Genomic DNA, 20,998 nt, shown 5'->3' on the forward strand with positions numbered 1-20,998 from the left:
GTCCAGAGTGAACTTCTGCACCGAGAAGGTTTTTCCAACACCAGCGACGCCGTTCGTCAGAACCACTCTGATGGCTGCATGTTGCTCAGGGAAGGCTTTAAAGATGTCCTGACACCTGATTGGAGTGTCCTGGAGGCTCTTGGTCTTGGAAGCTGTCTCCAGCTGCCTCACCTCATGTTGGGTATTAACCTCCTCACTCTGTCCCTCTGTGATGTAGAGCTCAGTGTAGATCCTGTTGAGTTGGGTTCTACTTCCTGTTTCATCACTTCCTTCAGTCACATGTTCACATCTCCTCCTCAGACTGATCTTATGTTCATCTAAAACCGTCTGCAGACCAACATCTGATGAAAAACAGCAAAAGCATTTATAAATCTAAATCTTTTTGCCTGAAAAACAAGAGTTCCAGTTTTCAGAAACGAGTCCATCATGAGACAGATGTTCAGTCTTACCTTGTACAGAACGGATCTGACTGGCTGTCTGCAGTCCAGTTCTGGTTCTGGATCTGTCTCTACACTGGGGACACAAGGAGGGTCCAGATGAAGCAGACTGGTCCCAGTATGAGGTGATGCACCGTCTGCAGAACCAGTGTCCACAGCTGGTGGAGACCGGATCCTTCAGGACGTCCTGACACAAAGAACAGCAGGACGGCTGCTCCTCCTTCTGAGCAAGACTTTGATTCTTCCTGTGAGGAGAAAGGAAATATAATCTGACTGAAACAAAACAGTAAAGTTATTAATAAAACAGTTCAATAGTTGTGCTCACTTAGGAAAAAACATAATTACTTTTCACCAGATTGTAAACATAACAGCTCTGTAGCATGTTTATGGTTTTAAATACACTGTAGAAAATAGACTTTTAGATTTTTTTCATAAATACTGTCCTGTAACTGTTGATTTGTTAGCACTGAGCTAACAGACTGACCTTTAGGTTTGGTCATGTGATTTTTCGTTATAACATGTTGGTCCAAAATCTTGTTTCACTTTGACTGATTCAAAACAGAAATTTTGTTTCTGAGGTTGAACAAAACTCAAGTATGTTTTTTAAAAAAGTCAATCTTACGCTGTTTTCTTTTGAAATAATTTAACAGTGTAATCACACTGAATCTACATATATTAGCTTTGCTAATGTAAAGTCATAGCTGTGATTCATAAAAACACAGTTCTTCCTGCTGTGAGCTGACATCAGATCAGTTCATCAGAGACAGTCTCTTACTTTGTGTCTGAGGGTTTAGGTTCACAACTGAACTCTGGAGGTAATCCTTTGGACCGGTCACTCTTCATGGACGGACAGATGGATCCTGAAGTCTTTGTACTGTCCTCTTCTTCCTCCAAACTGCTCATCTTCACTCAGTTCAGGAAACACACAGACTGAGAGCAGGAAAATCCAGACAGACAGGTTTGTTCAAGACTAACAAGAAGCCAAATACTCCCACTCAGAGTTCAGTGTTTAATAAACTGTCATAAATTCACCTTGTACATTGAGGTGAACTGAATGACACTTTAACAATCCCAAAAGATCATTTTATTGTTGCAGTGTAATAAATGACTTTGTGAAAAATATTAGAATCTATGAATTAATTAATTATAACTAATAATTGTAACTAATATTTAATTATTAAATCATTGTTGTTTTTGCTCTTATTTAATAAATTCTTGTTTTGTTTTGCAGCTGACTCAGTTAAACACTTGAATAATCATTGAACTAAAACTCACCTTGTTTTCCTCCTGCTGCTCTGTCGACAGTAAAATGGAGTCTGAACTGACTGAATACTTTCAGGTTTTTGTCTCCTCCCTTTATTCATGTACCTGGATCACCTGAGCCGAGCTGCTCCGCCCTCTCTCCATTTACAGGAAATCACAACATTACAGAGTGATCAGCAGATTCTTACGATGAGTTTCTCTCCTTTATGTAAATCTAACACATCAGAGCAGATATTCAGCTGATAATAAATATTTTATAACTTCAACACCTGAACAGCAGAGATTTACTGACATAAACATTAAATCACAAAGTTACAACTCCTTCAGATCATCTCTACATTTACAGCCACAGACCTCAGACCTCAATCAAACTACAGATAAATACAGCTGTAGTGCTGTGTGAACATGGAACCATGACCAGCAGTGGGCACACAAATTGTACTTGTTTTAAATGGTAAATTTTCTAAATTCTTAAAGCATTTTTCCACTTAATTCATTTTAAAAACTGAAGGTGTTGTAGCCATTTTGGTCAAACCTTCAAAATAACATTAGGCATCTATTTCTCTAGATCTATATTCATATTAAAAATTAGTTGTTAATAGCTAAACAGATGGAATTTTAATTTGATTTATCTGATATAAAGTCATCCTGCCACATAATGGTAACATTTATTAGAATGGAAGCCTGTGAGGGGTTTGGAGGGAAACCCCTCACAGGATCAAACTGGAATTTACAAGTCTCCTTATTATAAAATGGTACTAAAATCCTTCCTTACAAAGGATTTGTATATTTCTTTTAAGTAAATGTAGGCCTAGCATGCCCTGAAGGAATGCATGTCGCCTGTAGCATTTCATGCCAGAGTTTTAAACTAAGCTCTTTTTGAAAAATGACAAAGTTATAGCTGCTTCGGTATACTTTGAAAATAATCTTATGCACAAAATGTATGTGTTGTGAATGACTCTCAGCTACTACCACATTCAATTTTAGCTCGCTAACCGCTCAATTGACTGGGTTATAGTTAGTCTCGTGGTTGCTTGCTGTTAGCGGTGGTGGCCATCTCAAACTGGGTTAATTACAAAAGTTAATCACATAGATCCACATCCAGTGATCTAAGTGTTTGATCAAAATCCATCCAGTTGTTCAGGCAAATAGACACACTGATGCTGGCAATAAATATCAAGAAACAGTTCAAGAATACATTTTGAACTAGAAGCACTGAGAGAGCGCAAACCTCCACCAAGTGGCCGTATCCCGCAATAACCTCCTTGGTGGAGGTAATGATAAAGAAAACTTAAAAACAAATTGCTGGATCCGGATCGTGTTCCGGATCATGACCAAAATGGAATCCCCTCTAAGTTAGCCCAAGATACACCCCTGGTAAACATTTCATTGAAATCTGTTGAGAATTGTTTGAGTTATTCTGCTAACAAACCAACAAACATGACCAAAAATATAACCTCCTTGGTGGAGGTAAATATACCTAGAAGTTCTGAGAGAGCACAAACCTCCCCCAAGGCCATAGTGCAATCCAGATCATAATCTGGATCACCACCAAATTTTAATTCATTGTTTTTTGTGACAATCCCAACATTTCCTGAAAAATTCATAAAAATTTGTTCATTAGACGGACAAACAAAACCAGCAGACAAGACCAAAAACATAACTTCCTTGGCAGAGATAACAAGGTTTCACCAAAGTGGTCACCTGTGTCTTTGACCCCTTGACCTTGAAATCAATAGGGATCATCCTTGACCCATGAGGTGTCCAGCTGTGCAGTTTGACATTCCTACGTTAAACAGTTGCAGAGTTAGAGCCGTGTCTCCCACACTATCCTCCATGTTTTCATTGTTTCCCTGCTCTTCTGCAGGTCTTCAAGTTCTGCAGAAGCATGTTAGTCACTCACTCATTTAAATCAGGTGTCAAAGCAGGGAAACAACTAAAACACGCAGGATAGTGTTCCTCAAGGACAAGAAGTGGGAATAACTGAGTTAGAGCACGGGAGTCACCATTGACCTTGAACTTTGATTGTCACCGAAATTGAATCACTTGTTTTTTGTGACAATCCCAACATTTCCTGAACATTTCATTAAAATCTGTTCATTAGTTTTTAAGTAATATTATTACCAGACAGGCAGACAAACAAAACAAACCAACACAACTGAAAACATCATCCTTGGTGGAGGTGAAAAAATGATGCAATAATTCTGGAGATCTGAGCTGCTTTAGGACTGCAGCAGTCTACTGTAATCTTGGCTCTGCTCATACTAGCCTTTAGCTCGTCAGTTTGATCCAAATCAAACTCTATTCCCCTAAACTAAGGTCGTCCCAGAAGCTATCTGCAGCAGGTAAGACAATAATTGTTCGTAATTTCACCACAGGACCCCACTTTAAAAGGACTGAACTGTAAAGCTGACTTGTATTCGGTTTATTCTCTCTCCCTCTCACTGGTTTGTCAGGAATGTGATGCCTGAGCAGCTCCTGCCTCGTGACACTGAGGTGCACATTTAGGCGCGCACGCTCCACCACCCCTCGTGCGCCCCGTGCACCGCGACACCAGTGTGTGTGTGTGTGTGTGTGACAGAGGCGGATGGCCTTGGCCAGGCGGGACGCAGGCGCTGAGCTTCGCCTTCGCGGGACGGGTTCCATAGGCACCCCCCTCCCCCCCCCCTTTTTAAAACACCTTTAAAACAAACTTTCTCCATCCTTCTGTTCGTATCACGGTGTAACTCTCTCCCTCCCCCTCCCTCCACCTCCTGAGCCCACCTGTGGAGCTAAAAAGAAGAAGAAGAAGAGAAGAAGCCCGCCGCCAGAAGGGAGACGTGCCTCAGAGGGTAAGCAGGTTGAGTGATGGTGCTGTCTGAAATGGGAGGGAGCACCTCTCGTGGTGCGTTCACTTCCCCGTGGGAAAGACGGCAAACAGGAAGCCATCAGAACAACAGAAACCTTTAAATGAACACAGTCCTGTGAGGTTTTAGACTAGCACCTGATGTTAAAGTTTCTCTTATTTAAAACACATTAAGAACCAACTGCAAGTCTTAAATTGTTAGTCACAAGATTTACATGAAAAACGTTATGTTTAGCCTACTAACTAAATTAAAAATGCTTAATTAATTAGGCACTTTATTCATCCTCTAAAGTGGTCAATAACTGCTGCTTTTGGACACTAAAGTAGTTTTTATTTGTAGGACTTTCTGTTTAGATATTTATGACTTAATCCAGTTTATTTAGGTGTAAACTGGGTTTGATTTGAACACATTCTGTCATGTTAGCATGAGATTAACTTTTTTTATCACTTTCTGCCTGTTAGAAACAAGGAAACATGCCATTCATAATTGAGAGTCAAGTTTGCTTCAACTTAACAACAAACAGTTTTAGGTTTCAATTCTTGAATATTTGGACACCCAAATAGGTTAATTTGCTTCTCCTTTATTGTCTTTCTTGAACTTCTACTACATCTTTGCATAGTTTTGCTGATAAGACAAATGTGCATGAAATGCATAAATATACTTTTGACCTGTGATCTGTGCAGCTTTTATTCTTGGGAGTTTGTAGAAATTTATTGACAATGTTTTCCAGCTATTGAATGTGGGCATATCTTTAAAAAAAAAAAAGGTTTCAGGGCATAAATGGCAGTCCAAGAGTTAACTGTTTGAACTGTTTTAGCACAAAGACCTCTGATCCATCAAAAGCGCCCACCAGCCAGAACAATGTCCATCTGGCAGCTTCTCTATTGTCCGCCCTGATCGGTGGTATTTCATCACGTCGACACATCATGTACATCTACACAAGCCCTTGTTAGATTGGATGTATCTGTCATTGGTAGCTGAGAGTATGATTCAAGTATTAGACTTTAGAAAAGTCAATACAGATGTGACTTTAGAGGAAATCTTTGCTTTACAAGTTTGAGCCTAATGTCATTAAAGCGTGATGTGTCGAAGCACACTTTAACTACGACTGTTAGTCAAACTACATTTGTATTTTTATGTCTTTTAATTTACTTTATATAAAACTTTTCATATGTTTAACTGTAGGCAGCTTTGTTCAGAGGTGATTTTTTTTTCTTTTTTTGATGCAGCAGACATGAATGCTGCCGTCAAAGTGTGCGTACATGTTTGTGTGTTTTCATATCAGTGAATCCCAGGAAAACATTTGCTCCCATCAGCATTCCTGGGATGTGATGAGTCCAACATTCAATGGGGACAACTTGTTATCCAGTCATTCACTTCGTACAGATGGCCAGCCACTGTCCACGAACCAGTCAGCCCAACAGCCCCCACCCCACCACACACACACACACACACACTGAATTATAGTCACAAGCAAATGATTATTGTGCAGATTTTTGTGTGTATAATATGTACACAAATACATATTGTTATTGTTAGGCAAAATCTTAGTATTTCTAATTTGTTTATTTCTTACAATTTTCATGTTTCAGTTGTATTGGCCACCCTTAAAGCCAGAATAGTTGTCAAAATTTGCTGTTTTTTCATGTTTTTGAGTTTTTTATATATGTATTGTCTGTGACTAAAGAAAACACTAAATAAGCATCATTCACTACCAAAAGTCTACGGCATAATTTGTAATAAATGAGCAAAAACAGCAGAGTCGCATTTTGTTGCCAACAATTATGAGCCGTTTGTTTACATTGGAACATTGATGAGTCGACTTTGGACAGTCTTGGGGACAAAATAATCAGAGGGAGAACAGTGGAATCAGAGACAACTCTTTGACCGCTATTATGGCTTTAAAGGGATGTTCTGTCAAATCGTTATCAATATTTAGTATCAGTCATGGAGCCCGGAGTATGGAGGAAGAGGCAAAAGTCTGTCAAGCTAGGCAAGTGAGTGTCCATTTTTTAAAAGTGATTTTAGGCTTATAAAACAACACCACAAAAACGACATATTGGTGTAACACTTGTTTAGTTTGTGAATGTTTGCTCAACCGAACAACATTCATCTTAATTTGCAAACTTATTTGTGCTGATTGTATTCTGAGGCCACATGAATGTATCTGTCCTCTACGAAGTGAGTAGATTTTTGGACTGACTAGTCTTGTTGATCAGTAGACTGATGGTTTTTAGAATATTTTAGATGTTTGCCTCCTATTTTGAAAAACAATCAAGATGTTGGATTGACCAAAGAAGACCTGTGGCCAATGTTAAGGCAAACCGTACTTAAACACATGAATTTTTTATTGTTTTAAAATAGATTTTCAATTCAAACTTTTTCAAGAGCTTTAAATGCAAGGCAAAAATACGAAAATAAAAGCATAATTTACTATAAAAGTAATGTAAATATTTAAATATATACAACAATAATATAAGCTTTTTTAAAATTGTTATAAATACAAATCGTCAAGATCAAAACTAAACCATAAAAACAGTACAAAACACAAAAAGGAGAATACTGTAAGAAATAAAGGACAAAATGTAAACCTAAGCCTTCTAAATTAAGTCTAAGTTTGTCAGGTTGGGAAGAGAAGGAGGCGAATCCAGAGCGCAGACTCATGACAAGAACTTAAAGGAACTTTATCAAGAATAAAAGAACAAAACAAAGGCTGATGTGGCAACAAAACTAAACATAACAAAATCCAGGGAAACACGAGCAGAAACGAGAGACAAACCAAGAGGAGAACCAAACAGCGCTTGAAGCGACAACGAACCAGCAGTGAGTGGAGGAAATGACCAGGTTTTAAAAGCAGAGGGTAATTAGATGAAGTGGGCACAGGTGAGATGATTACAACTAGGATCAAGTGAAGAAGGGCATGGCAGGAAAACAAGAGACTGACTGAGGAGAAGTGAATGATGACAGGAAACAAAGACACAAGGAACAAGAACCGAACCAAGACAAGGCCAAACACAGGAACCAAACAACAGAATCAAAGAAACCACAAACTCAACACAAAAAACCCAAAAACCTCCAGATCCTGACAAAGTTAGTTACTTGGCTGCAACTGTTAGTGACAAATTGAGAACAGCATCTGCGATGAAGTTTCCAAAATGTCTCCAATTATTTCTGAGGTTTCTTAAATTCTTTGTGTGAGTCGTCAGAGTTGGCACTGGCATCTGGAACTCGTCTCAAAGCTTTTTAACAATAATATGTATTAAAACTCCAGAAATTTTGTCTTAGGTTTTTCCGACAGCTTGTGCATATGTTTTGTTTTGTGTAAACCCGAGTGAAAATTTGTGACCTGTGCTAGCAAAATCCATCATAATGAGAAACTTTTCAATTTTAAGTTATTATTATTTTCAAAATCTCCATCTCAAAAAGCTTCAAAATGATACATAGTTTGTTGAATTTTGGCAATTTATGACCTGGCAACAAACTAGTTTTGTTAAGCAGAGTGCCGGTTTGAAAACTTGATTTTTATTCCTTGAGAGTGATGTCATTGGGAATTCCAGCCCAATATTTTGAAAGGGGAATCCCCAAGCTTCATAATGACTCTAAACATTACATGAAGGGATTTCCTGGCACGTTCGCAGCCAGAAAAGAAAAATGGTCAATTTCAAATAAAATATAATGGTTCTAAGTAAAAGGAATATTTCTGAAGATATACCAGTTAAAAAACTTTAATTTAAAGATAGATTAGGAAGGTTATATCTGATTTTAGTTATTGGGAACATTAGATGGACTTTATGGACTAATGTTTACATAAATCTCAATTATGGCAAAAATCTATATTTTCATATTTTCTGCACAGCAACTTGTGCTCATTTTGACCCATTTTGCCTGCACCCATCCCATTTTTTCAACAGTGGTTGTAGCTCACTGATAACTAGGATGCCGATGGTTCAACAAGAAAACAACAGCAGAAGATATTCCCTATTCTAAATACTTATCTCTAAAAGAACTGTTTTAACTACCTGGTTTGGAGTAAGAGAGGCACATTTATTGTTTTGATATAAAAAAGATCATCAGTGTTGTTTTTCTTCAGACAAACTGCTTTTATTTTGCAGAATCTGTGTTGGAGAAGGATCTAAAAGTGCATTTTATTCCTTCCAGATATATATTTTCTTTCGATCTCTGGTCGATGGATTTATTACTGTCAACCAAACAATATTTTAGTATCCTTTTTTTTATGCCACATTCCAAACTTAATTTAGGCTTTTTGCATGCTTTCTGTCATGATCGACGGAGACGGAGGCGAACCCAGAAAGCAGACTCATACTGTGGAACTAAATGAAAACTGATTTATTAATATGAAAACAAAAGCTGACGGGGCAGCGAAACAAAAACATAAACTAAACCTAGGAGCATGGAAGAAACACAGGATGAGGACAAATGAACAATGATCCGACAGCGTGATGGGGGAATTGATAAGGTATAAAAGCACAGAGGATGATGAGGTAAGTGGGAACAGGTGAATGATAATAATAGCTGACAGGTGGAGATGGGCGTGGCAAGTAAACAGATAAGTGAATGACTGAGGAGGCATGAGTGATGACAGGAAACAAACACAGACACACGAGGCAGAAGGAACTCAAACCAAAACTAACAAGATAACAGAATAAAATAAATAACACCAACGGAAACCAAAACAACAAACTAAAACAAAACAAAAACCCAAATCCTGACACTTTCTTTCTTTTATGGTTAGTTTATAAAGAAAAAAGATCAAATAACAGGAGATATTAGATGAAAAATGTACCCAAAATCCATGACTTTTTTCAATAAAACCAAAGCAAACAGACATACAAACATAAAAAGAAGCTAGAAAGCTAATCCAAATACCATAAACCTAAAGGTCTTGTATGAAGCTGCACATGTTCAAAGTTTTTAATTGTTTATAAAATGGTAACTATCTTATTTTCTGGTGGTAGATGAGAAAATCCCTGATTTAATCTCAATCTGACCAAACCTAACCTTATCTGACCAACAAGTGGTATTAAAACACACCATCAACTCAAAAACATAAAAGACATTAGGCACATGGCTAAGAAGAAATTTGCTTGCAGTGGAACACGTTTTCAAATGGCTTATTAAACATTAAGCAGTTCTCTTGTTCCAGCGAATAAAATCTTGTTTGATAAAGTTCTGCATGTTGCAAATGGATCCAACTGGTATACACAAACTGGAGTACACCTGAAACATAGCTGGTAAAACTTCTAAAGTATTAAAGTTATATGAGGCTGGAACTACATAGTGTTTAAAAAACACATTTTCAGGTTTAAACCAGTATTTGCTCAGGTCGTAAAGATTTTTTTATGGTATCTTCTCCTTTTCAATCTTTAAAATCTACTTGTTTGAAAAAGCATTCAGCTGTCTGCTAACGACTGTCTCCAGGATTTCACCGAAGTCTGCCGTTTTTCTTTTCAGGCTAGAAAATCGAGTGAAGCATGGGTGACTGGAGCTTTCTGGGGCGGTTGCTGGAGAATGCTCAAGAACACTCCACTGTGATTGGAAAGGTGACCAACTATAAACATTAATGTAGCAAAGGTTTCTTTCTGCTTTCTTCAGAATGTTCACTCCTGACTGCAATCAGAACATTTCATACATACATTACTAAACAAAAGATCAATGACATTATGTAGAAATCCAGTTCATTTAAACTGTTCATGAGGTTTCAAGAGTAAATGAACACTGATGATCTAGTAACTTAACATACAGTGCAATTTATTAAATATAATGCATTAAACAATAATACAATTTAACACAACAACAACCCAACGCTTAACAGTTAGCGCTGTTGCTTCACAGCAAGAATGTCAAGCCCCAGGTTGGATGTGGGGTCTTTCTGTGTGGATTCAATAGCTCCCTATCAAATTCAGAAAAGAATTTAAAATCTTCCTTCTAACAAACAAAGCTCTCAACAATCCAGCTCCATCTTATATTAAAGATCTTGTTGTTCCATATTTTCCTAACAGAGCACTTCACTCTCAAGCTGCAGGTTTACTTGTGGTTCCTAGAGTTTCTAAAAGTAGAATACCCTGTGAGACGACTTTTGTTGTGACTTGGTGCTTTAGATATACAGTAATACAATACAATACAGTCTGATACAATACAACATGGGTTGATACAATATGAAAGACTAAAATACAATATGTTACAGTTTGATACAATACAATAAAATACAACACTATACAGTTTATACAACATAATACTGTTTGATACAGTACAAAAGACTTTGACACAACATGATACAATACAATACAGTTTATTACAGTACAATACAATCCTTTTTTTGTAAGTAGTTAAAAGAGGCCTTTTTTTCTTCTCAGGATAATACAATATGATGCAATTCGTTAATGTCAGTTTACATCAAAATCAACACAACAAAAAATCTTTCCTATGAAACAAGATATTCATTTATCTATTGTCATGAAGCATTCCAAATTACATAGTCAAGTCAAGTCAAATTTGTTTATATAGCACTTTTCAGCAACAAGGCGATTCAAAGTACTTACATAAGAGTTTTGCCTTAAGCTACAAGCAGGAGTATTTAATATGACTGACTCCCTTCATTCTTTGTAAACTGCTGTTTTCTGATTTTTCCATTTCCTTTCCAGGTTTGGCTCACTGTCCTTTTTATTTTCCGCATTTTGGTTCTGGGCGCAGCAGCTGAGGAAGTTTGGGGTGACGAGCAGTCAGACTTTACTTGTAACACACAGCAGCCTGGTTGCGAGAACGTCTGCTACGACGAGGCCTTCCCCATTTCTCACATCCGTTTCTGGGTGCTGCAGATTATCTTTGTCTCCACGCCCACCCTCATCTACCTGGGCCATGTGCTCCACATTGTCCGCATGGAGGAGAAAAGAAGGGAGAGGGAGGAAGACCTCCGAAAGGCAGGACAGCACCTGGAGGACCATGACCCTCTGTATCACAATGGGATTGCCGATGGAGGAGGAAGAGGTGGGAGGAAAGAGAAACCCCCAATCCGCGATGAGCATGGGAAGATCCGGATCCGAGGGGCGTTGTTAAGAACCTACATCTTCAATATTATCTTCAAGACTCTGTTTGAGGTGGGCTTCATATTGGGACAATACTTCCTCTACGGCTTCCACCTGAGTCCGCTGTATAAATGTCGCCGCTGGCCCTGCCCCAATACTGTGGACTGCTTCATCTCCAGGTTAGAGAGAATAACTACGTACTTAAAATACTACTTAAAATAACTGGGTGAATTGTCTTAAAAAAATACAACTTTCAGTGTCTGATGTGAGTGATTTGTTGGGTAGTGGTATGAGCTAAAAAGGTGAGGTTAAAACTACATTTTACTCAGTGATGGCAAGCAAACATTTGGACATCCTGAGTTAGCATCCAATAAACCAATCTTTAATGAGCATAACGTAAAAAATGAAACAGTCTTTTGGATATTTTAGGGAAAACATTAAGATTTTTTCCACAGTATTACAGAGCAGAAGATAGTAACAATAAAAAATATATATCATGCAAGTGTTTCAGTAAAGTTTTGACACAAGGTTCAAATAAAATAAGTACAGACCACAACAATATGTAACCTGTGCTGCTAAATGAACCAGAATGCTCACAGGCTGTAGTGCGAAATAAGTGAAAATATTGATTTTTGCTGTAATTAGAATTTGTTTAAACATGAGTCCATAAAGATACCATCTAGCAATCCCAGTAACTAAAATAGCATATAATGGTAAATGGCTTGCACTTCATCTAGTCCAGTCAGGGATCCCAAAGCACTTCACACTACAATGAATACTATAAAGTCTTCCTAATCTGCCTTTATTTCAAAATTTTCTAACAACTAATAATCAGAAATAATCCTTGTTCTTATAACCCTTATAATTTCCTTTGAATTTGACAACTTTTCTCTGCTGGCTGCCATAGCACTGGGAAATCCCTTCATATAATGCTTGGTGACAATGTGAAGCTTCGATATTTGCCTTTTAAAATATAGGGCTGGCTTTCCTGATGACGTCATTCTAAATCAATAAAAATCATTTTCAAACTAACTCTCTTGTAAACAAAACTAGCCTGTTGCCAGGCGAGGTGGAAAATTGCCAAATTTCATTTTCATTTTGAATCTTTTGAGATGGAGAATTTGAAAATAATAAAAGGTAAAAATGAAAACATCTTCATTGTGATTAATTTTGCCAACACAGGTCACATATTCACAAAATCTTATGCCAATACTTAGTTATAAATATTACAGATGACAGACAAAAGTACTTTAGGTTTACTGTTACGTCCCAGCTCGGCCATAGGAGTAAAGATGTGACATTTAAGACTCCCAGACTCTTTTAGGTGGTGAAAAGGAAAAGAGTTTATTCTTGCTGAGCTTAAAGAATTGGGTGAAAAGTAAAGTTACAATAAACATAAACTTCAAACAAGTGGGTAGCACATGAAAGAAAAATGTCCCTCACTAACAAAGTCTAAGTAAGGGCTGAAAACCAAACAAAGCACAGAAGTACCAGACAACAAGCAAACCCAAGATACTTCTAAAACACAAAGTCACAACACGTTAAACTGTCTAGTCTAACAAAGCGACAAAACTGAAATCAGAGGCACACAGTCAGCAACCAGGCACACTGTTCAAACAAAGGAACAGCCGCCCTGGGGAAAGGAAGTGAGGGTTTAAATATGGCAAGCCTCCTCAGGGATAGGTGGAGTAGTCAATTGGCCAGCCAATCACGACGTCGGTAGGCGGCGACCAGGAAGGAGAGACAGGAAGGATTGCATCCAATGGTCCCACAACAGAGCCTGCACAAGGAGGAGGAGGGGAAAAAAAAGACAACATACACCCAAGGCCACCGGGCCGTAACATTTACCAAAACTAATAGCCAGTTAATGTTGTTAATATACATGGTTAACATTTTGGAAGAAAACACCAGCAATTGTGGTTTTGTATCATTTCTGAAAGATTATTTTATCATTCTTGCTCATTTCTGTGCTTTGACAATATATGAACTGAAGACAGACAGTTTCATTTTTGAGAGTCTTATAACAATAAGTCGTAGTGGTGTAATACATGCAAAATATAGTTTAATATTCACTTGCTAAAGCCTTCCCCTCCAAAAAATGCTCGTTCATATTGGTCTCAATCTTATACATCGTTCAAATATATGGCTAAATCCTACACATCCCCCCTACTACTTAGGCTAAACCATGTTGTCCTTATTGCTACCCTTACTCTTTGGCTCTTTATTTGAAGTCACAAGGAGTAGTGGTTGATTGATGGCAAACACAGCCTTAAGAAACTTTTAAAATAGATTTTTAAAAAGTACTATATTTCTTTAATTGCTTATTGTCAAAACAATCATTGTAATGTCTGGTCTGGTGTATTCCAATGTGTCACATTTGAGAATACTGTTGATCCTACTTAACATGATCTAAAAAATGACAATATATGCCATGTCTCTTGCAAACTACATAAAGAGTTACAAAGCATGGTGGAGTTGGGCGGTAATACATTTATAAGGTCTACCAAAGTATCCAAAAAAAGTGTGTGTAACAACATCTACTTGTTTAAATTGTCATAAATGAAATACATTAATACAGCATCCCAAGCCTTTCTAGGTAAATGGTAATACTGTATACTAATGGTATAATTTGAGGACAACCCTGATATATGGGCATCTTATGTTTACATACAAGTAATCTGCAACAACTGGTGCTGTATCGGCTCCTTAAAGCAGTGTCCCGTTGTGTAGTGGAATTTTTTAAACACTACCCCTTTTGACTTTAAATTAGGGCCCATGAGGTAAACAATAGAAAATGGAATTTGGCCTAACAGTGCCTCCTCAGATGTGCACAGTCTGAAAATTTGGTTTTCTTTAAAAAATAAACCTGTTTGCTCTTTTGTTTGTTGTACCAGGCCCACTGAAAAGACGATCTTCATCATCTTCATGCTTGTGGTGGCATGCATCTCCTTGGTCCTCAACCTACTAGAGATCTACCACCTGGGCTGGAAGAAAGTCAAGCATGGAGTCACCAAGGAGTTTGTTCATGACAGTCAGTCACTGTTGGGCATTGACAAGCCTGGAGGCACAGAAATGATTTCTGAACAGATGTCTCCATCAGTGCTCCAATCTTTGCCGGCTTATGCTAACGCGAGTGTGGTGGAGTATGAAGGAACTGAGGGAGGAGCTTACAGTCATCCTGGGACCTCTAACACAGTGATCTCCTTAAACCATGGCATCGCCACCACACCTACTCCTGCAGGATCTACATTGGATGGTGCTGCGTTCCAGTCGGATGACTTCCTGTTAGAGGCATTGCCTCCTTCTTTTTATGATAACAGTGAGAGTTTGGGAAGCCATGGACACCTGGTAGAGATGGAGCACAACTGGAACAACACGGCTTTGGAGCTTCACAGTCTGAATGGAAAACTTTCCCCCTCGTATCCCCCTTCTCTTTCCTCTCCTCTTGCCTCTGGCTCCTCCTCTACTGAGGATGACATGGCACCTTTGCAGGAAAAGCAGCTCTCCATGTTTCCCACACTCCCTCTAAATACTCCACTTTCCTCCCTCGCACCAGAGGAGACAGAGGTGGATGAGGAAATCACTGTTGCCACAGCACCTTGCATGGTGCCATGGGATGACTTCACAGTGGTAACCAGGGCAGAGATGCATCAGCCTCCTGCAGCTGCAGGAACAGACTTCAGGAAGCCAAGTCGAGGAATCAAGAGTGGCGGTCCTCGAGCTCGCCCTGATGATCTGGCAGTTTAGCTGAAAAGTACAAACTCAAACATTGACACAATAATGTATACATGCTCTTTAAGAGATGCAATATGTACACATATGCACAGTAGCATATAATTGCACCCAAGCATATTGTAAAAACTGGCCTTTTGCTACAAGAAGCAAATGACATCATAAGGTAAACATTTTGTGTGAGAGTCAGATTAGAAGACCAATAATATTGCTTTTGTGTGATAACTACAGGGCTGAAGAATCAGTCCACTGATATTAGCATGGACGCAGGAAACAATGAACTATCTAACCCAAGCCACTTTAAAGCTCAGTGGCAAAAATTTCTACTAACAATTTGTGGACACAGAGCAACTTAATGTTTAGCTAGGATCACCAGTGCTACTCGTAATTATGCCCCCATTTGTATTTAGTTTTAAGTGCAAACTAAAATATTCAAATCAGAATCCAAATTTTCTGACAAGAACAGGACAAGGGAACATCAGGAGTGAGCAACAAAGGCTACAGTGCCAGACAGAAATGGATCAAGCCATTTCTTTGGCCGAGATATTGAGAAAATAAAGCACTGCCTTGAATTTTATACACTGGAAAGACATAATTTGCTAACGTGAACACAAATTTGTAAAGTCCAGCATAAAGTGTTTGACCTCATGCACTGATGGATCTGCAGAATTTCAGGCAGAACGGACCTCTGCTTTTTCCAGAAAAGACTGTTCCATCCATTTCCTCCCTGTCAGTGTACTAAATGAAGACTTATCAGCTTTGACTCCAAAGGCCATGCCACTGTTAGGAACACAGAAGTCCAAATGCTCGTTTTTAAAACCTCTTGCAATTGGGGACTGCAAGAATGGACACAGCTCACTTCTTCTTTTTATCAGGTCCCCCTTCCAAATGAGGTTTTGACATCTATGGGTTTTAATATGGTTAAATGAGTGAACATAAAACCACATTAATTTGTTGAAACCTCACACGTGAAGACTAAAACTGGTAGCAACTACTTTTACCTGTAAGACGGCTTCATGTTGACTTTCAGTCTTTCTGTTTGAGGCTACCTGTAAGTGGATAGCATGATTGTATCTGTGGTGAACCACAGTTTGCAATAATTACAACTCTCTGACATAATAACTCATTTTCTATACAGTAAATCTAGCTCCTTAAAGTCCCTGTTTATTAGGACTAGTTTCTACTTTTGAAAAATGTGTTTACAATCTTATTTGTATATGATTCAAGAAAATTAGACAATTGCTCACATGTGAGCTATATTCTTTTGTCATATTTAAGATATTTAGTTGCTCTCTTGACTCTGATGCTAGTTGAATTAACCGGCTTTTTCAGGATAGAACATGAATGTGTTTTTCCCGCTCTTTTTAGCCTACTGCATCATGGCTAGGCTTGCTGTTTGCCCTGCGTCTAGCGTTTACGCTAAGCTTAGCTATCTGTTTATTGTTTTCATCTTTGTAGTTAACACTCAAACATGTGAAGGGTATTGATCTAACTCTCAGCCAAACTGTTAATCATTTTACTTTAAGAAATATAGAAAATATTTATATTTTCAAAAGCTCAGTTCAAAAGTTCAGCAACAAGGTTAGCAGAGAAGCTGAAAAACTCAAATCTCCCACCAAAAAGGCATAATGTTCTGAATATACGTTCATTAGTGAGGAATATTAGTTAAAAATGTAATATTACTTAAATTACAAGCATACACACTTACATACATCTACACACATATAGTGTATACATATGGACAGCAGAAACTAAAGGATGGATTGTACTCGTGATGATGATGATGATTAGACAAACTGGCTTTTGGAACACAGAAGTGACGGTACTTTATTTTTTCATTTAAGTATTTATTTTGTTTCTTTCTTAAGAGACATTTGAAAAGAGGTTTGCACTTTTATTTTGTTACTTTTCATTTACTTATTAATTTTTTTGTGATGATGGAACTGATCGATCTGTGGGTCTGGTAACATTTGTTGTTTTAATGAAATGCTTCCATGCAGCCTGTAGTTTCAATGAAGGAGGGATGCACCAGTGTTAGCACAGAGCAAATGGCACTTCCCACCCTGAGACACAAAGTCCTTAGGCTTTTCAGGCTGTGACCATGTGCGTTTTTAGGTATCTTGTTTTAACGTTTACAAAATGACATCTGCAGTTACATCAGGGTTCAACTCTATAAAGTCTATAAATATGTAAATATAATAAATAGTAGCATTCATGAACACCACAAGGTGTTATATAGAACTACATTTTATAAAGGTTTATCTATGATCAAGCTGCAATGTAGATTTTCACCAGAAAAACCAAGAATAAAAAAGTGGTTTTGCATTTTCTGACTTTGCCTATTTAGTGAGTTCTATGTTCAGAGTTGAAACAACAAAAAACAGAAGATGAGCTCCTTTTTTTCTTTTAAGAGCAATTTGAAGCTTAAAAACTTGCATGATTTCTTTACTGATTGTGTTTGCAGTGTGTTACAAAACTGTAAATTAACTTTTTAGATTAGTTGCAGAAAATATTGTAGCCTATGGATTTTTTAAGGAAAGAAATATAATCTAAAAAGTGTTTTTGTTTTTTAGACATTGCACAAAGGAATGTTTTTTTCTTCCATTTTATTTATCAATTCCTGCCAAAATAAAAGAAAAAAAAAAGTAATACAGAATATGGTGAATATGGTGTAGGTTCACTTATGTTGCCAAGTAGCAACTTCCAAAAACTAATTTACCTAATTTATTTAATTCTTCTGGAACAGGAATGCACTTTAGTGCAGCAGAACCAACGTAGGATAGTTTGAGGTAAACCACCTTTTGGGATTATAATTTTTGTGGGCTCCTTTTGGGCACAAAAAATCATTAATTATTATTCAAATACTTGAAAAAATACATATTTTAGGTATTTCAAACTTACGGGTCATGATCTTATTAGTACATTTTTATTGAAATAATAAAAGTAGTAGTTGCATTTATTTTAATTTCCTTCTACATCTGTTTTAAAGTGCTTGATATAGTTTTTATTGTTTAATAACAAGTTTACCAATGAGAGTTCACTCAGCTGCATTCATGGCTATTTGGAATTACCTTTAGGCTGTTTGATAAAAATGTATAACACAAGTTTCAATCTTAATTTTAGCACCAATCTAGTATTTATTTTTACTGGATGAATTTTGATTTGAATGTGTCTGCCAAATGTGTGATGACTTTACTGGGCTGCACGGTTGTACACGTCTCAACTCAGATGTTTCTGCGTGGGGTTTACATGTTGTTTTTGCACATGGGTTTTTCCTGGGTACTTTGTTTTCTCAGAGTACTCAAGTTTCTTCCTGTATTTTTGTTTGTTTTTTTGTTTTTTCTGAAAGTCCAGTTTCATCCGGTTTCAGCCGGGTACTCCGGCTTAGTCCAGGTACACTGATATTCTGCAGGCACTCTAGTTTTCTCCACGTACTCTAGTTTACTCCAGGTACTTTGTTTTTTTCTGGGCATTCCTTGTCCTTCAAGTACTCTGGTTTCCAGTTTTCTACTAGTACTCTGTTTATCATGGTTTTTCTCCAACTACTCCGATTTTAATCAAGTAATCTTGTTTTCTCTAGGTAATTCAGTTTACTCCGAGTACTGCAGTTTCTACTTGGTACTACAGGTTTCTTCAGGAACTTTTTTTTAAGTTTCTACTGGATACTCTGGTTTTTCCCAGGTACTTCAGTTTTCTTCAGGTGCTCAAGTTTCCTCAAAGTACTTTGGTTTTCACTGAATACTCTGGGTTTCTTTGGGTACTCCAGTTTTCTCCAGGTACTCCGGGTGTTTTGGTTTTCACTGGGTACTCCAGATAATTTGGTTTATGGTGATGATTAAAGTCACCATGCACCATCATCTACTTTGCCAAGCAATTACTGCACTGCAAAACATCCTATTGGTGCAGGGGGCAACACTAAATATGAAGAACCATGGTGCTCTTTTGCCAGTAAGATTTTAAAACTAGTTAGAGTTATGAGTTAGGAAAGTCTAACAGTTTGATGTTAAGGAGCCTGAGATATAGACAATCAAATCAACTTGTGTTATTGTGCTTTTGGTCATCATAAAGACACAGTAATACAGTTTTTATGAAACTGAGCAATGGCTAATATCAGTTACTCTACAAACCAATTTCACAATGACTGACTTCCATCTTGTTGTAAAGGCAGCTGCTAAATAAATTAAAAGTAACAGGACTATAGACATTACTTTGGCACATCTGTTGTATTATTGTTCAGAAATTAGATGTGGCATGTGTAATATAACCAAAGATATTTGCCAAAACCAAAGACATTTGTGGGAAAAAAAAACAACTTATTTTTCATGACCCATTTACGAATCCTAGAAGAGAAGAATTCCACTCAAACAATTAACTTTGTCTAAAAGGTTGTTGAAACAAGGTTTACTTTACAGTTTTGTTTTGCTAAGACCGTTCTTTCATAATGTTGTTTTAAGCTGTACTAGTTAGTACTTTTAAAATGTGGGGTATTAGCATATTTTTTGTTATTTCTGAAAATGAAACAAAGATTAGTCTTGAAATGGATGACAAATGGACCCTCAGTGATTGTTCATGTTCTGTCCTGAAGATATATTAAAACACTTTTGGCTGATCAGGTTGTAAACCATAAATGTGCCTTGAATAGTCTTTAAAATTAAACATAAGGAGTTTGTGTGATGGAAAGATTGTGGCTCCCCTACGAGTAGGCTGAAATATCTCACTTGTTTCAAATGAAGAATAACTCATGCTATCCCCATCACCCCCCTTGTAAAATGACTTGTCTCTGAACCAAAAGGTCTGAACATTTTGTTAAAAAGAACACATTGATGTAAATGTTCATTTACCTCAAATGTTTACAGAATGGTTTCCGAATAAACTTTTTGTACCGTATCTATTTGTTCTTGATTATTTTAGGATTCAGAACACAAAACCATCTGAGAAGTTTTTCATCATAAATGGGCAAAACATGAGTCAACAATGTGATCAAAAATCAGTTATTTAAGATTGCATGACAGTAGTTATATTATTTGACATTTCACTCGATAAAAATTGTAATACATTTGCACATACATAGGTGAGTTTATTACTTTTAGTTAAGTTTTGTTCAACATAGTGCTGCCTTAGCATAAGATAATTTATTGAATGGATTTAAAGTGGAGTACACTGGAGTATTTGTGTTAAGTGATACTAAGAATATGCAGTTGGGCTCATCTCCAAGTACAGCTTGAGATTTGGAATCCAACTCCATGGAGAGGTGCTGGACTCTGTCAGACTTCGAAGCTCTGAGGAGAAGAAACACGGGGCAAGAGCTCCTTGGTGATGAAGTTCTCTCTGGTGAAAAAAGAGGTTCTTCTGTCTGTTGCTTTGAGCTGCAAGAGGGAAGGTTTGGACTGTGTTCATGTAGTTTACGCAGCTTTCTTTGAGTCTCTGGATGGTGCCTTGGAAGTGCTGACATATGAAGTTTTTGTCAGTCTCCTGGGAAACCTCAGTGCTCATGTAGGCAATGATAAAGTCACCAAGAGGTGAGTTACTGTCAGGGGTTGGGTTTATATTGTGTTTTCTGTTTTAATTATTTGGTTCCTGTGTTTATCCTGGTCTTCAGTTCTTGTTCCTCATGTCTGTGTTTCCTGCTACATCCACTCCTCAGTCAGTCTCTGGTTTTCCTGTCACACCCATCTCC

The 20,998-nt window shown here is 37.5% G+C and overlaps 2 protein-coding genes across 2 annotated transcripts; one reads left to right on the forward strand and one right to left on the reverse strand.

The window, feature by feature from the left end:
• Positions 1–1,774, reverse strand: LOC108245687 (E3 ubiquitin-protein ligase TRIM58-like; the record flags this gene model as incomplete). The annotated part of the gene is made up of 4 exons (XM_017432794.3): positions 1,713–1,774; positions 1,213–1,367; positions 450–682; positions 1–341 (listed from the first exon to the last, which is right to left on the reverse strand). Coding segments are annotated over exons 2-4 (702 nt in total), but the record flags the coding sequence as incomplete, so codon positions are not given.
• A 2,367-nt stretch (positions 1,775–4,141) lies between these two features.
• LOC108245707 (gap junction alpha-3 protein-like) lies at positions 4,142–20,195 on the forward strand. Its single transcript, XM_017432827.3, has 4 exons — positions 4,142–4,531; positions 10,019–10,107; positions 11,209–11,768; positions 14,484–20,195. Exons 2-4 carry the CDS (start codon positions 10,039–10,041, stop codon positions 15,334–15,336), a joined length of 1,482 nt encoding a protein of 493 aa, XP_017288316.1. The 5' UTR covers positions 4,142–4,531; positions 10,019–10,038; the 3' UTR covers positions 15,337–20,195.
• Positions 20,196–20,998: the final 803 nt, after the last annotated feature.

The sequence above is a fragment of the Kryptolebias marmoratus genome, linkage group LG23, assembly GCF_001649575.2.
Source record: "Kryptolebias marmoratus isolate JLee-2015 linkage group LG23, ASM164957v2, whole genome shotgun sequence".
NCBI lineage: Eukaryota > Metazoa > Chordata > Actinopteri > Cyprinodontiformes > Rivulidae > Kryptolebias > Kryptolebias marmoratus.